At 35.4% G+C, this 17,977-nt stretch overlaps 1 protein-coding gene across 4 annotated transcripts; it reads right to left on the bottom strand.

The window, feature by feature from the left end:
• Positions 1 to 11,265: 11,265 nt before the first annotated feature.
• IAA9 (indole-3-acetic acid inducible 9) lies at positions 11,266 to 16,426 on the bottom strand. Of its 4 annotated transcripts, none has more exons than XM_021976799.2 (6): positions 16,203 to 16,426; positions 14,235 to 14,937; positions 13,921 to 14,147; positions 13,591 to 13,732; positions 12,300 to 12,361; positions 11,266 to 11,694 (listed from the first exon to the last, which is right to left on the bottom strand). In XM_021976799.2, the coding sequence occupies exons 2-6, from the start codon at positions 14,900 to 14,902 to the stop codon at positions 11,657 to 11,659; spliced, it is 1,137 nt and encodes a 378-aa protein (XP_021832491.2). In that variant the 5' UTR covers positions 14,903 to 14,937; positions 16,203 to 16,426; the 3' UTR covers positions 11,266 to 11,656. The 4 variants fall into 4 exon arrangements, with proteins under 4 accessions (XP_021832491.2, XP_088110850.1, XP_088110851.1 ...); XM_088254724.1 differs by having other exon boundaries at positions 14,235 to 14,934; positions 16,203 to 16,420; XM_088254725.1 differs by lacking the exon at positions 16,203 to 16,426 and adding an exon at positions 15,477 to 15,622 and having other exon boundaries at positions 14,235 to 14,934.
• Positions 16,427 to 17,977: the final 1,551 nt, after the last annotated feature.

A 17,977-nucleotide genomic window follows, 5' to 3' on the forward strand; every position in this document is an offset into this window, starting at 1 on the left:
AAAGGTTCTGAAGCAATAAAAATATATGCAGCTTTCTTTGAATCACCTATCATATCATGGATAGATTCTTGGAATGGCCTTAAAATACAAAGGTCAACACATTTTCTCATCAAACTAAAAATTATATAGTTGGCTAAGGAAATACGATGTCTCATTCTTAATTTTTATTTATTAATGATCTCCACAATGTTCAATATGAAGTACAAGATCAAATTGTTGGTGTGTACGAGGGGAGAACTAAGATTTTCTAAAATGAGTTTAATTCAGATTTAAAGAGATGAATTAGAGTTTGGAAATGGATAAGCTATGGGCTAAATTAACTTAAGTGAAATTGGAAAAAAAAAAAAAAAAAATTGCTATGAGCTTAACACGAAGTCTCTTCCTGAACGAAAGAATTTGCTCATCTTCAAAAGGATATCAATCCCTACAAATCAAGGATCAATTAATTTCAATACTTTTGCTGTGGGGAATGGTTTCATCTGCTTCTGAAGAAGACTTCATTGCCCTTGCAATTTAAGAGAGAATAAAGGATCCTGAGTCTTTGAACACACTAATGTGGTGTAAGCCAAAGAGCTTTCGATGCCAAAGTTAGTTCTAAGAATAGAAGAAATAGGGTTTCTTAGGCTGATGGAACGTTACCTCCTCATCGCGGTGGAGGTTGGGTTTTATATGGCTCATTTGTGTATTTGCGTTAATTGGGGGCGTTATGACCCGTTAGTTCACACGCCCAATCAATTAGTCATTTGACTTGGGATGTGTGAGATATTTGTCCAAGATGTATGGCCATAATCTCATAGATTACCGCAGTAATTAGGAAGATCTTGGGGATCAATGTTGATCCATTTTGTAGGCGAGTTGCCCAAGGATTGACCCTGCTTGGGGGTGTTCTGCAAGCCCATGTAAGGCTTATTTTAAGCCTACCCGGTTCTTGGGAATCGTCTTGAGCTAATTTGAGGCAATAACATCACTCATCCCTTCATTAATGAGCGATGAATGTGCTTCTGGCTTTCGCGCCCTTCCACTAGGGGTAATTTGGTCCATACGATAGCTTCGGGTACATGTGATGCTTAATTATTGGCATGCAATTATTTGCTCCTATATTTATGTAAGGCTTAACTGGTGATTTACCTCCTGAACTTGTACCTAACTTTCGATTTACCCCTATCCTTTTTTATATTAAAAATATATATTAAGGATGTGAACTTCTTTTTTTCGCCAATTTCCCCCCTATCGTCTAAATTATCAACAATTTTCTATTAAATCATTAAAAATATATAATAAAAATTTGGAGAAAATTAAAGAAAAAAACACCAAAACAAAAACATAAAAAGAAACTTATCCCCACCCACATACTTTCTCCCCGACCTGACCACCCCCTTCCCCACCCCCAACTCACCCCAAGACCTATTTGCAACCCATCCCCCCTCTCCACCATCGCTACCTCCCCTTTCGCAACGCACCCCCAAACCCACGACCACCCCTTTACCCATCGCGACCTCCCCCCTCTCCCATCAAAGGCAGACCTACTAAGGCACAAGGAGGTGCAGCTGCACCTCCACTCGCCGGAAAAATCATTGTAGGTGCTTGAAATTGCCCCTTTGCTCAACTGGTGTACAAATTACCTTATTTCCATCTTCAACATTTAAGTAAATGTCTTTGTCCTTTTACTTTTATTATTTTTATATTACTCCATTTACTTAAGTTTACAATGCAAATAAGGAAGTACCCCCCATTTGGATTCAAATAAAAATACTAGAAAATCAAATTCCCACCAAATCAAAATATGAAAATTTGGTTTTAGTGCAAAATACAATTTAGGCTAAAAATGATGGCTCATTAAGTCAAAATATACTTCATACTAAAATCTCATAAAATCAAGTTTTCTTATTTGATATGTAAGGAACAAAAGCCGCCAAAAATTATCTTGAGAAAATGATTATCCGAAAAACCATTTTTCATACTTAGTCAATATTGCACCTCCGCTAAAAAATTCATAGGTCCGCCAGTGTCTCCCATGGTGCTGTTTTTGCTCAAATAGATCTGAATTTTTATGTTCAAATATGTGCATCTAGAGAGAGAGAGAGAGATTTTTATAATTATTAATTCAAAATATTTTATTTTATTTTAACATGAAAATGACCAATTTGCTCTCATATTTAATGGCAAATTGGATGAAATGTTGAGGATTCAGATGGCAGAGGAGAAATTGGTGAAAAAAAAATAAGTTCATGTCCTTAATTTTCTATAAATAAATAAATAAATGGGATAATTGTGTATTGAAAGCTAAGTACAAGTTCATGGGCCAAATCACCAATTAAGCCTTTACGTAAGGGTTTTTTTTTTTTTTTGGAAAAAAAATAGTACACTGACTATTTTTTATGAACCCTAGCTCATGCAATTTTTCTCTTCCTGCATTTTGAAACTCATCTTGCCAACTCCATTATTGAAGACTGTTTGGAAAATAATCACAAAAAATAAAACTTACAAATTCAATTTCAATAAGAAAATTGAAAATTGAAACGTTTTTCAGCTGAAAGGACAAGAGAAGTACCTTCTGAAAAAGAGTGGTGAGGGAGGCATTGATTTGACTGTTGACAGTGTTTGAACGTAAACCATGACAGACTGACACTCACGTGCCCTCCTCGGCACTAACGCTGTTAGCTCCGCCTTAAACATCTCTTGTTTAGGAAACTGCCGCCATTGGGACGGCGTTAGTCAACTCCCCATGACAAGTCGCAAATCCCACATTTGGTCTTTATTTGTTTATTTACCTCGGAACTGGCTCCGCCTGCAGACTCATCATTAACGTCACGGTAAAAAATGCGTGCCTTGCTGGATGATGTAATTAGCGTCTAATAATTCAGGCTTAAGCTCCTCGTTAATTGGATCCAGACCCAAAAGTCACTTTCTCCTCACGGTTCACACTGTTTTTTTTTATTCCTGATTTTAGTAATTATATATATTATATACTTAACCGGCCACCGTCTGCTTTGGTTGAGTAAGTTATAATTTTTATGAGATCAAAAAAAAATTAAAAGAATTTGGATATTTTTGGGGGGGCAAGAAGCCATTTATGTCCCATGTGGCACGTGATACCTGCCCTAGGAACAAGCCTAGGCCTTGGTTGGCTGTCAGGGTGACTCACAATTCTCGTCTCAATTCTCAAGGTAGAAGTTGGAAGAAGCTAATCAACCCCAAATTATTTTGATGTTAATTTGAAATGATATTGACCCGAAATAAAACAAAAACAAAAATGTAAAGTTGAAAAGTTGACTCCAACTCGGATGGAATCTAATCTCTTTCTATGTTACTATGTAGATGATCATTTGGTTGAGGTGAGTGAGCTCCATGAAATATCAATCAATATAGTATCTTTGCTATTTCTCAAATATTAAATCTTTGATAGCCACTTTTGGTCATGTAGTTAGAATTGTTGTTGGAATAAGATCGGAATATATACGGCCCTTTGACCAGTATAATTGTAAGTGCATTTCACGTGTAACGTGACTCGTTCTCATTTCGATTTCTTATATAGATTCAAAAAATTACGGTCGCATAAATGTTACAACATGCGCAGAAAAAATCTCACTCAAACATGTTGATCCTAAATTTGACCTTATCATGCATATGGCAAATATGAAGCTCTAGTGGTTTGGGCATTTTGTGAGGACATGGGATCAGAGGATTGGCCACAAAACGCAAGTTGCTTTTGTAGTGGCACCAACCTAATCATTTTCCCTTCAATAATTTTTATCCACTGTTTAAATGATTTTATTATAGTGTGCCCCCACGCCCATACACAGAAAATCCACGTGGTAAGAGGCCGTTGGTAGAGCACTATATGTGCCAAGCCAAATGCTGCCAATAAGATATATGAGTGAACCCTTTACTCATAAACTAATACATTAATTAATTTAAAGGGGACATCTGCCTTTGACCACACTCCATCAACGGATGTAAGTAAAGATTTGCACATCAAAATTATCATGTTTTTGGTGAGCTTAATTTTTATTATTAATAATAAGGGTTTTCAAAGCTACCCCATATTTCTCTTTTGACTTTATAAATTAAATTAATTAATCTCATAATATTATGATAATCTTGCAAGAGATTCCCAATGCACCTGACTTGGGCTAAGGCAAAGGGCATGTGAGTTGTCCTTCATATCCTCAAGGGATGGTTGTGTTTTTTACTATACAAAAGAGTCTTTGTATCAAGGGAGCTTGATGAGGGTATTTTAGACATTTAATGTTATTGGGCACCCATATTATTGCCCCTAGCTCTTTAAAAGTTTATATATATATATATATCACCTCGCACATGAAATTTGGACACCCCCCACATGACAGATCCATCCAGAAACACTTTAAATAAGTTGATCTTGTGAAACCAAACTTTAGCAAAGTTTAGGGCAACATAATCATATCTACCTCAGATCTTGGTTGAGGCTTTAATCCCACAAAGTTACATTATGGAGAGATTGAGGCACCCATCAACATCTCTTATTGGATCCTCCTCCTTTTTTATGAATACCATTCTCACGAGAAAATTTTAAAAGTCACCAGTTGCGTATAATCATATGTCTATCTCTACATGACGAGAGAAATAGACATTATAAACAGATGATATAGGAAAGTTTTTCTACCGTCACACGAAAATATCTCGAGTATAACCGACTGTGTGTATAATAAATCTTAGGTTAAACATGATGTGAACCCATATTTTCAGAAAACAACTTTTGCATAATTAAGGTTGTAGGGTGGATAAGGATTAATGTTGGAAAAGAACTAGGATAGCAATAATCAACTATCATACATAGCAATAATCAATGACAACCTTTTAAAAGCATTTGTCAGGTTCTTAAACAGCTGGGGAGCTCCTATCCTAAGCATTTGATGATGTTAAAGAAAAAGGTTAAAATAAATCATCCCTTCCACCATATCGGGTGTGGATGCTTGCAGAAAGTATCAAGTTCATCCCCAAGGACAGAAACCAATGATGGGCTAACTAAATTACTAGCCCTACATGTCCCCAACCAAGGAATGCATTCACTGACATAATTATAACTATCTTATATTTCTTTTAAATCAAAGTTTGTTTTTACATACATATCTATATATATGCATGCATCCAAACATATATATGTCTAAATTAATTCAGCAAAAAATATATAATATAATTTAAGCAAGATATAAAATTCCAAGGTGTGACAGAAATATACAATTGAGCTATGATGAAAGGTAATTAATTATGTTCACCTTTTGATCATTTTCTTAAAGTAAACAACTTGGTAAATAAATTAGTACATGATTTACTCTCATACACATTCTAGTGCCATTATAACTTGGGGAGGTAAAGTTAAGTCACATGGTTAAGCATATAATATAATCAGTTTCCAAGCAAATAATTAATAATAAATAGGATTAATGATCATACAAGTTTATGAAATTTGTAAGATTTTCCACTCTGGTTGGTAGTTGCGATGGGTTCTCATTATTGGGGCACATGCCATGAATATAAACTGCTACGATCTCTGTCAACCCATCATAATACTTGCATCCAAAAAGAAAATGCTAATTATATATTAAGAGTCTTCCTGCAACAAGATCAGAAGATGCGTCCAATTCGTTCATATTGGTCTCCTAACATTTGGGCATTAGGCAATCCAATATAAGAGGTTTGTGAGAAAGGCAAAAAAAAAATATATATTTAGTTAATTAAGGGCTCGTTTTGAAGTGATTTTGGATAGACCAATAATCACTTTTATGGAGAATTATTTCTCCGTATGATGTTTTAAGTGTATATATAGAGAATCACCTCCTATGTGCTTCTTTCCAGAATCACATAAAATTACTTAAACGTGCTTCTCCCCAGAAAAACTCAGCTCATTGCCTACGTGAGATTCAAAGGCTTTGACTTTGAGGGGATGAAGGGTGCCACCCCTAAGTTATAAGGTATAACGTGGAAATTTTGATACCTCTACAATGATCGTATTTATTAAATTTAGGCCTTAAGCTGAAAAAAGCCTAGGCATCCAAATATTAATGAGCAAACGTTTTCGGAAGAGGCATTTAAGGCCTGATTTTGACTCTCACCTTCCAATCTCAGATCTTATTAAGTTTCTATTTGTTTTTAGTCAAAAGGAAGAACAGAAAGAGAAATCAAGAATATTCTAAATGGCCAGGGAAGTGAGTCCGCCTCTTTGCACCCAAGTTTGAATTTCCCTCTCTTAAATTAGATTAATTTAGAGGAAATTCGAAATGACTGTAAAACATGCCACAAGTACTCCTAATTAAACCATCCTTATCAATCTCTCTCTCTCTCTCTCTCTCCCTCTCTACATGCAATGAAAATATTAGCCATGCACGTTCCCAGATTTCATTTCCGCAGGACCAGCAATGTTTTGGAAGCTGCTGAAACTTAAATGCAAACATACTTAAAAAAAACATGATCAATCGGTATCAAACGGCATCAATTAGAATTAAATTCATGTCGTACGTAGCTAGGTGAAAAAATTAAATACCAAAATTGTGACACATATGCATAAAATAAATGGGGTAGTAGGAAGAACACGACGATGGCTTTAAAAAGAAAGATTTGCAGCCATTGATTCGTACGCAGCAATGTGGCAGCATATATACAGCTCATATATATATATATATATATGAGCTGTGTCAAGGCACTGCTGAAAATGAATGCTTTGATCAGCATATACAGTACAGTGAATGTGTTGTTGAGGGCTATATATATATATATATAAATGTATGCATAGAGTCTATTTATGCCCAAAACGTACTTAAAAGAAGGATTGAAAGGAATGTGTCAATGCAAATAAGAAGAAGTCTTCATTGCTGTTGGGACCTGTTTAGGGCATAGAGGAAATGAGAATGATGGACAACAACAACACTGTCTTGCCATAAAAAAGAAAATGTTCATTTGTATCGTTGACGCATATAAATAATCGTTAATTAATGTCGATGTATACGTTGATCTATGAGTTATCGACTCACAGGTAGTGGCTTTGGTTTAAGGGAACCCACCAAACGAGTCTACATAGGGCATGCAACTACTTGTTAGTTTCCTTTTATAGGAGTAGTGTTTATCTACAATTAGTTGTATATAACTTCGTGTCTATCTCACGTAATGAAAGGATAAATACATTATTGTTGTCTAACTAGCTCTTTTTATAGGATCGTAAGTACATGATTTTTTTTTAGAAAAAACAAAAACAAAAAAAAGGAAAGTGAAGAAAAACAAATGAAATCATCAAGAGCATGTGTATGTGTACACTACAAAAAAAAGTGACAGCAATTACTATTATTTGGTGATATTTCGTGACTAAAAGTCACCAAAGAAGTAAAAAAAGGGTGACTAATGTCTTTTGTCATGGCCACAAATATCACCAAATAATGGTGATTGTTGCCATTTTTTTTTACTAGTGGTATGTGTATGAGTGGTACTTCCCTTTATATTTATAATTTTGACTTGAAAATGTCATAATTTTCTTTATAACGTCACTTGTGCAATTACTCTTCCCTTCCACTAACAGGTGGAAACATTAACTTCACAAAAACAACAAAAAAACAGATTCTTCTTTTAATCAAGTACTTGACGTGTACTCCAATTCCTTTTTTCCAAATTCTTGCACACAAATAACTCTGCACAAACAAAACTTAGACTGTTCAATTTAGACAGGACAGTAGTTATACAGATGATTTCTTTTCTAATTTTTTTTCTTTTTAGGGGGAGGGGTCTTTAATGTACGGAGAGGGGGATTGAACTCGAATACAAAGAGGCGGACACACTACCTTAACTAACTGACCTAATCCACGTATACCAATTTCCTATGAATCATTGTTGACTCTAAAAACCAGATGCAGACAAAAAAATATATGAATTACAATTAGTTTGTTACACAAACTAGACAGTTGTGAGAGATGCTGAAACCGATAATCCAAATGATGAAAGGTCACACTCAGCTGAGTCAGCTCAACTCATGGCACCTTGATTCATATGAGTTGTTCCATTACCAGCAGGTACATGAAAATGATCACTCAGCTCCCATGACAGCTCAAATGGCCCATTTTAGAAGAACCACCATAACTATAGACATCACCAGTGGCAAAAAAAGGGATCTATGGAGAGAGATGCTCATGTTATTTTCAAAGGGTCTAATAATATGTACACATTTTTGGGAAACATTGGGTGGCCGAGAGGTTAAAGCGATTGTTCAATGGATGGGGTCGCAAAACAGCTACCTTTCTTTCATGTAGTTCCTGTTCTTTCCAATCTTACCTTGTAGTTGTCTAAGGTTTGCAGTTCGAGGAGATATCCTTATTTCCGTCAATTGAATGGATGATGTGGTCACGTGCCTCGCTCGTGATTTAAGTCCAATATAAAGGTTTTAATTGAAATCGAGTTAAACTACATGAATTTTACACGCCCTAAAATGTGTGTGATACATTATCATGTTGTTAAAAACATAAAAATTCATTGAATTGTATGAACTCAAATTACAACTGCATTTCTATACTTGAATTTTCCGACTATTACATCATAATTAAGGTACGTGACACCGTGCATATATTGAAATGATCATCATTTTTCTCGAAGTTGAAACAATCTTAATTATGATATCAAGTTTGAAAAACGATTACAACTTGGGTGAAATGATCATGTCTAACGTTGCAAAAATTGATCAACATTAATGGGATATGTCGCCTCAAGGCTCAACATTAAGGAACAAATTTACCAATTTCTAAGAATTACTCAGAAGCAATTCACTAGTACTTGTGTCCCCCACTATCAGCCCAGCAAAGAATGACCTTTGCCGTCAATCACATTTCTTTTACAGTTTACTGCTGCCACATCTGACATCTGAAATCTGTCTATTTCTTCGAGGAAGATTTGAGCCACATGATGGGCTTATTATTGGTCACTGTAAATTATAATTTTTTTTTTTAATCTTTGCTATAATTTTAACCAGACGAGAATATTCCCAACCGAACAACTTCAAATGGACAAATGATTCCAACGAATCTCACTAACCACCACAGCTTTTTCCCACTAACTTATCATTGATTTCAACTAATTTTACCGACCCCTTCGGATATCGTTTGATATTTGTTTGAATAGTTTACAATTTTTCGTGTTGATTTTGTGCTTATGTCTAAAATTAATTATACATACGCACTTATAATTTAGATTTTAAATACTAGAACATACAAGTACAAAATGGATGTAAAGTTTCCCCTAGAAATCACTCTCCTAGACAATATTGCATGTACTTATGGTGTTGGTGAGCAAAACATCAAACATTGAACTACTAATATTGGTTATGGAACAAAATGCGCATACAACTGCTAACGGGTATAGCCAAATGGAAAAATAATCTTAACTTACAAACTAGTGATTTCAAGTTCGAATTCCCATAACACTTTGACAATGTACGTTTACCCAATTTAAATTGGATGATAAAAAATGAACCCAACCTCGAACTTATATGCTCAAAACCCGAGCTAGCAAGACTCAAATGACAAGGCCATGTTTAAGTACAAACTTTGTCAGTTATTTTTAGGACAGTGAGGTGCAGTTTATATGTCTGATTTGATAGACAATAAGATCTATGAAATCACCCTTTAGTTTCCACCAAAAGTATTGCTACTTCAAATTTACATTCAAAACAAATATCACAGGTTCCATGATAGATGGGGAGAAAATGACAAAAAAAATATATATAAAAACTCTTGATCAAGGGCTATGATTTTTTATCAGTCAGCAACAACATCATCATAAGCTACCCACTTCATATGATTGAAATCAAAAGTAACATGATGGTTCATGGAATCTGGAATTAATAAATCAAGTCATAAACAATATTAAATGTAATTAATCTCATGATTATGCTTTGCACTCACTCACTAACCTCACAAGAATAATCCAAGGAATTATGAACCAACCACAGCATCACCTGGGCTTGAAGCCAACAAACACCACATGATCAAGAAAATGGTCAACATTGCAGAACAGAAAAGTCAAAAGGTGCATTCATCAAGCTCATATGAATTAATTGTCACATCAAATATAATGACAAATAAAGAATTGTGGGCGGAAAGCTTGGTTTGATAATGCTGCAGCAATGGAGCTATTTGGATGATGTTTTTATTTATATATATATAAAAGTGGGAAATTAAATACTGGAAAGGAAGGCTTACCCTTGAAATAAAATTAATAATTATTGCTTCCACTTATGAAGATTATGATATACTTATTATTTTAGCAAATCTACCAAATATTCCTGCCACAAGAAAGTGATCGATGGAAGTATTTTGATGCATCAAAAGTCAATGTGTATATCCACTGAGCCGGATGCTGCTTTATTTGAGTTACTGGATCTGATTGCATCTCCCCTGACCTGAATTATGAAAATTGACAAAGTACCAACCAGTCACCAATGTGCTATCTAGCTAGCAAACATCATTTTTGGCTTTGAACTTGGGATTATATCATAATTGCCTTTTGATTTTATGAAAATGACTTTTATACTTTTTGTTTTTTATATTTTGAAATAAACTACCGGGCTAGCAGAGACCTAGGAATATCTGAGTTCAGTTTTTGTTTTGGGCCTTTCATCTTTCCAAGGGATATACCGTGCAGTTCCTTTGAGCTAAAGCTTCCGAGGTGTTGATATATATCCCGGCAAGTGGCTTATCCATGTGCTTCATTTAGCAATTACCTCATTTTGATTCTATTTTAATTCCAAATAAGTAAAATCTTGAGAGATTGGTCGACCCACCTAACCCGGCCTACCCGATTTTCGGAGGACTTGGATGGACGGCAATCCAACCTCGAACCAAATTCTGAACTTAAATGAAGAGTAAGCTAAACATGCTTCAGTTTGTTAACAGACAACGGCCTCTACTCTATGCTCTAGTTAATATACCAGGAACAGGAAGCACTTGAACATTTTGTCTATACCTCCTACACTCCGACGGCTGAACATGATTATGACTGGTAATCATATATAGAACACAAAGAGACAACATCTTTGCCACATGGGGCGGTAGTCAATGTGCAGAGAATAGAATCTCGCAGATTAAAGAACATGGCCTGTTGAACATAATCTTAATGCATCACGTTGACTGAGTTATTCATAAATCTGAGACAGCCAGGCCGGGCAGCAACAAGACCTATTTATGGCCCGGTACGAACCCAGCCCAATCTAGCCATTAATGAGGAACAAGGCTGAGCATGAGGCCAAGTAAAGAAACCGGCAAAAAGGGAAAATTAGTGACATTACTGAAAAGGAAGCCTATAAAGAGAGTGATGAAGAAGCATTACATGCAAGAACAATAATCAGCATCACAAACTTCAACTAGTTGGCTATAACATTATGAACTCCACAAATCCTAATATTCTTAACATGTTTTAAGATGTTTCATAATAAACAGACTAAAAAACAATGGCTCATTTTTTTCTTCTTCAGACAATCAAAACATCAGCAAGACAAGATGCTCAACATGATACTGCCATCCAGCCCAGGCCATACTGTCTGTGTTCTTCCTTCCAAGTTCCAACTTTTGCAGCTTACTCCTCTTTCCCCACGATAATGTTCAATTGAAAATGGGAACCCGAAACAGTCGATTTCAGGCACTGTCTAGTTCCTGTTTTTGGATTTCTCCATGGCTCTAGGAGCTAAACGAAAAAAACCAACAAAGAAAGGGCAGTATAAGAGTACAATTTACCATATGAAACTGAAACCATCACTTCAATGCATTCTACCTCGAACAGATATTGCAAACATCATTTATGCTGTCAAATTCAACCTTAGATGAACTCCACTAGAAAATAGTTCATGTCAAAATACCAACTTTACTTGTTATACCCTTTCACTGCAGGGCTCGGAAAGTCAAAACAGATTCTCCTATATCACATGATCTTCTTTGCTTAGCATTCAAGTCAACTAAGACAGATCTATTCATTGCTGGATACCGATCCTCAACAAACCAGCCTACAAAATTCACCCCTCATTCACTGCCTAAAAAAATTTCAGCCTATATTGTTTTATAATCATTTAATTCCCAATATCCATCTGATAAGGCCATGAAAATATTTATCAACTGGTCCAGCTGAGCACGCCAACAAGATAAATTTGGTAAAACTTAGAAATGTATCTTTCTACCCTTTTGTTTACAGACATAAACACTCCCAAACCTAATATGACATTTTTTACCACATAAGATGATTATTATCAGCCCAATCAGTGCAAATAGTAGTAGGGGAGATCATTAAAGACAAACCTAAGCCAATGGCATCGGAGCCCTTCATTATCTTCAACCTCTTGCACGAATCAATAAACATCCTGTTAAAAGTCGAATTGGAGTTAAAATCGCAGATGCATTACATAAATCAAAAATAAAAATGCCTGAGATGAGTATCATGGCCTATGGATACATGATATTAGAATGAACTACTTTTCTTGCCTTTGTTTTTTTCCCCATTATTTCCCTTCCTCTTTTGTCTGAGAAAAATGAGACTACTCATGATTGCTGTTAATACTTAAAACTCTTGAACATTTTTGCATCCATAGAAGGATATAAATTATACAAAACAGAAGAACTTAATTTTAGCATATGGAACAAGGTTTCTTGAGTTGGTAGTTTATCATAAAGTAACTAGTTGAAGTCTTTCTACTATCACATTTTCAAAAATTTATGAGTGAGCTTATCAATTAAAAACTTGTCAATTTTGAAACTTTAATACTACAAATGGACCTTCCTTTTATTTATTTATTTATAATTATTTTTATTTTAATCATTATTAATATAGAAAACATATACAAATGAATATGGAAATTGAGGTATAACATGTATAATTTAAATAGTTTATGCAAGAATTCATCTGAGGTAAAAATATTGTATGTCAACCAAACAAGATTCGTGCATATTCTCATATTTCCATCAACTCAGTAAATGATACTATGATGGTCAACCTCACATCCTTAGTCACAGTGGATTTCTCTCTCTGTAAATAGGAAAATAAAAGTTGCACGATAGCTTTGTTGTCCATCCCATCTTGCACCCCACATCATATGATCAATGAACTTGCATACATTCTCATCGCATGGACTCAATTAATGTAAAAATCAAAGATAGAGGATTTGAATGTAGACTAAAGCAGACCATGCAATCCTTGAGATGCTTCAGAATCTCAAATCTCTAGTTTCTTGGATGGTTTAAAATGTACAATATACTATCACCCTCCTGACATGAGGTGGGTAATGCAGTATTTCATTGATAAATCTCTCGCCCTTCTAGTATCACCCACCTTCACAAGTGAACTATAATATTCCTCACTCAACCATACATGTAAATTTTACCAACATACATCAAATTTTTACTGTTAGTTAAGTAAAAATGGCTATAACATTTATACATTCAAATGATATGACAAATATAACTTCGAATGAAAAGCTTAACTTTTGGAATAAAGCAACAATGTTTCTACACTAAATAGTTTAAAAAATTGTCTTTGTGGATGGAAAGCAATAAGAGAAATATTGGAACACTAAACGGGTAAATCAGAACTTACTCCCATGGGACATCCCCAACAAGCATCCAGTCACCATCCTTATCCTCATATGTAAGCACATATTCTGATCCATGAAGAAGATCTCTCAGCTTACTCTCACTCAGTCTTTCCCTTCCCGGAGCTCCATGGGATCCATATTGCCCTGAAATCACAATTAAAAAATGCACAAATTGGGTTCATGCAGAAAATGGGATGGTTTTCTCTGTTTGCCCTTTAGAAATCTCAGATTGCAAACATCCATCAATATCCAAGCATGAAATGACCGCATTGATAAGAAAAAGAAAATAAAGGCACGATATTACTATTAAATAAACTAGAGCAATAGTTCACCTATGGTAAAACAGCTGAACATCTTTTCGAGAGCAGAAGACAGCTCTTGATATGTAGAGTAGGTTCTCAGATCTACCTTCCTCAAGTAGGGAGCACCATCCATGCTGACCTTGACAAAAAGACCACCAGGACCAGGTTTTCCATTAACTTCGTCATTATTCTTTGAGGTGGTGGCTAAAGAATTTTTCCTAAATGATCTAATTGGAGGCCACCCAACAACTTGTGCCCTGTCAAACAAAGATGAAGATACGATTACAAACAACCACAACTTTCATATAAAGCTTCACAATCCTCAAATGAAAATTTCATCTTACTTAGCAGCTGGGGCACTGCTGTTGTTAGAAGCACCCAAAGGGTTATGGCTGGCTCCATTCGTAGCATGAGACTGTTCTTGTAAAACTTTAGTGAGCACCTCTTTTGTCATGGTTGGCTGAGTCCCAGAAGGCCTGGATGATAGCATTACATTGATTGAATTCACAGGAAACTTCCCTTGTCCAACAGATTCTGGAGATTCAGAATCAGAACCAGCTGCATGAAACATCCAATTTCCTTCAGTATAAACAGAACTTTTCACCTCTGAGAATCCATCCATGGTGTCAGCAAAGCCCCTTTTGTTGCCTGAAACAACATTCTTCTGTGATGAGGAGCAGATTCCATCTTTTGACGGAAGCAAAGGAAACAGTGGCTTCTCGTCAAGTTTTCCTGGGCTCAGCAAGCAAAGATCTGGTTCCCGTTCTGGTGATTGGGATCCAGGAAGACCAAGCCTCAACTCAGTGGCCTTAAAATTCAGCTTGTTCTTCTTTTCTTCTGACAAGCTCGAAACCGTGGAGCTGTCAACCGAAGAACAATCTGACAACCCAAGGTAGTTGCGTTCTTTCAGTCCAGACCCATTATGGGAGATACAGTCCATAGAGCGTGAAGAAGCTACCACAGATCCATTGCTCTGTCCTTCCTCCTCACCACCCAACAGTGGTGGAGACATTAGAAACTACACTGCTTTAAATGGAAACTACACTGCTTTAAATGAAAACAAAATTAAAAAAATTATCAGATCTATTGCTTGCCTAACCAACACTGAAACCAAAACATGAAAATCCTGACAGCACAAGATGGGGAAGGTACACTGATTAAACGTCTAACTATTTCATCTGATGGAAATTAAATTCACAAAAAGTAATAATAGAGTTCTGGAAATTTTGATCGATTGGACATCATGTATTTTCTCATCATGATTGCCCCACTAAAATAATTGAGGGGATGAATAAAGATTTTTCAGTATGCAAACTTCCTGCTAAAAAAAACAGTGCCTAGCAGAAAATTAATGAAATTTTTAGCACCACATAAATCTCTAGCCACTAGGTTCATGAAAGGGTAAAAGAGACAGCTTGGACCAGTGGCCACTGGTACTGCACCTATAATCATAAGGCTTCAGAAAACATAGAAATCAAGGTTCAAGAGTATTGTTTTCTAAAGCCCAAAAAAGAAAACATAGAAATGAACCAAGAAGAAACTTATACAAAAGAACATCAACAAGAAACTTATACAAAAGATCATACCAAAAATGGAAAAGTAAATTCACCACCAATGAAAGGATGTAACAAAAACATGAAGTAAGCTCCAGAATGTCAGTTTCAGAAGCTTATAAGAAACTAGCTGTAATAAAATTTCAACGTTCCATCCAAAAGCCAAAACAAATGCACAATAAAAACAAACTGAAAAGAAGAACCGCGTTTTTCTACTTCCTTTAATAGGAAAAAGGTCACCTCGGTTTTGTAGCATTTGTCTGCATGAGCTAAGCTTTACCTTTTCTTAAAAACTTGTAATCCCCTTTTCTCTCATTTCCCCAATTTTTCCAGGAAACCAAACAGACAACGGAAAAAAGTAAAACATTTTTTCTGTCTATAAAAACAGGGAAAATGGTAAGATCCACTACAAGCTAAAAAAATCCAAAAAAAAAAAAAAGGGGGAGTAAACTGAAAATGCTCGAGACCTTGACCTGAAATAATGAACAGTGAAATGCAGAAGTTAAAAAATAAAAACCCAAAAACAAAAACCAACCCAGAAAGGTGTAATTACAGAGAAATCAAAGAAGACTAATTTCCAGAACGAACTCAAACTTAGACAGTATCAAGATCTCAGAACACAAAGACCCAGAATTCAAACAAGCAAAAAAAGCTTAGCTTGAACCATATTCCAAATTACATACAAGTAATAAGAGTATAAAAGAAGCTTTTAAGCATGAAAACAAAAAATAAAAAAGAAGGAATATTCGTAGCACGTACCTGGGGAGGAACTTGTGTTGATCAGACAAAGAAGAGAAGTCCGACGAACCCTTTACTGAAATCTCAAAGAAAATGCAGACAAAGCAAGAAAGCAGAGCAGAGAGAGAGAGAGAGAGCTTAAGACCCTTCCATTAAGCAGAAAGCAACAAAAGCTTTATGTTTTAGGCTGAGCTCGCCGAGGAACTCGAAGCTCACAATAGTGATTTGTTTTTTCTTTTGAAAAGAAAAAAAAGCAAGTAGGGGCAGAACCGAAAATACGGATAAAAGGTTGGCTTTTTTTATTATTTTGATATATGCTTTGTCTGCGAAATACGGACCGGCTGGTTTTGCACGGCGCCGATCTGGGACAGGAATGGGAGGATTGAAGGCTGAGATTGACTAAATTTAATGAATCCGAGCCGTCAATTCTTGGTTCCAGTGAGAACTTTATACTATTTTCTGTCTGGTCTTTTTAGTTTCGGAAATTAGCAAACAAATAGAATTTTGGCGCATAGACGGTTTGGTTACAAGGGCTTTTAAGGCATGCTCGTGTCAAAATATTATAAAGCTTTTTCTCTTTTTGTTCAATTATTTTATCTTATTGCTCCTTTTTTTTTTAATTTATAAAAATCTCATTTCCTCGACTATAATGAGGTATACATGTTGCAAGGATATGGATACAGCGACATGGATATACGATACAGGGACGTAGAGGAAACAACAAATCTCAAAAAACTAGGACACGAGGACACAACAATTACAAAATAAATTATAATAATACTTATATATTTTTAAAAAACAAAATATTGATGTTCATACTTCAATTTCACAATACAATACAGTGAAATTCAAGTTTTCCAAGTTTTTCAAATGTATTTTATTAAATTTATATGAATTATAATTGAATTAACACATTAGTTGACTCGTGTCCAGCGAGTGTCTTGACCATGAACACGACGTTGATTGTTGGACAAAGGTGTCCGAGTGTCTAACACTGGGCTTAGTGGAGTGTCCGTGCAACATGCCTTAGTCTTCCAACTCAATTTTAGTTAATATAGTCCTTCAACTTGACCATATGTCATACCTTTAGTTATTTCCGACACTTTTGTAAAATTTTCAATTTAAGGGTAAATGAGGTTAAACTTATTCATGGGTTACATATTAGTCCATCAACTTGTATTTTAGTTCTTGTAGTCTTGCAAAATAAAAATTAAAAAAAAATAACATTTAATAAAGTAAAAGGCAATGGAAATAAATTAAAAATTAATGTTGAATACTATATAATTGATCATAGTTACATTAATGTTGCAAAATAAAAAATAAAAATTAATGTGTGTGTGAAATCCGCCTCCGCATTCCCTCTAGTTTATCCACTTTCACACCTCCTAGCCCTACCACCTCGAGCCTCGCGTACCAAGCCACTGCAAACATTGACTCATGCACCATAAACTCTCACCGTATCCCTCTAGCTTTTACCTTGAATAACCCTACTCGTCCCCAACCTTTTCCTACACTAGTCCGAAAGTCGAAAGTCTAAAGTCTAACCAAGCCAATCTCACCGAAGACGTTGTCTCTAGGCCTTTGAAAAATTAAAAAGTTTGATTACTGAAAATTAATGTTGCATACTATATAATTGACAATTAATTTAAGAAATAAAGCAAAACATAAGTAAGTGGCGACAAAGTCTTTCGCATTCAGAAGAGTAAACCAAGGCATTAAACCAGGAATGCGATTTGATCATCAAACCAGATATCCATTATTAACTAGTTTTGTATGATTTATGTCCTAGGTTTTCG

The sequence above is a fragment of the Prunus avium genome, chromosome 6, assembly GCF_965620075.1.
Source record: "Prunus avium chromosome 6, drPruAviu1.hap1.1, whole genome shotgun sequence".
In the NCBI taxonomy this organism is placed as follows: Eukaryota; Viridiplantae; Streptophyta; class Magnoliopsida; order Rosales; family Rosaceae; genus Prunus; species Prunus avium.

What these genes read in the sequence shown, in the direction of transcription:
- IAA9 (XM_021976799.2), bottom strand. Translation starts at nt 14,902, where the DNA reads ATGTCTCCACCACTGTTGGGTGGTGAGGAGGAAGGACAGAGCAATGGA. An exon ending in AGCAGTGCCCCAGCTGCTAA is followed by an intron (nt 14,148 to 14,234) that starts GTAAGATGAAAT and finishes TTTGTTTGACAG; the next exon opens with GGCACAAGTTGTTGGGTGGC. An exon ending in GTTGGGGATGTCCCATGGGA is followed by an intron (nt 12,362 to 13,590) that starts GTAAGTTCTGAT and finishes GACTTTTAACAG; the next exon opens with GATGTTTATTGATTCGTGCA.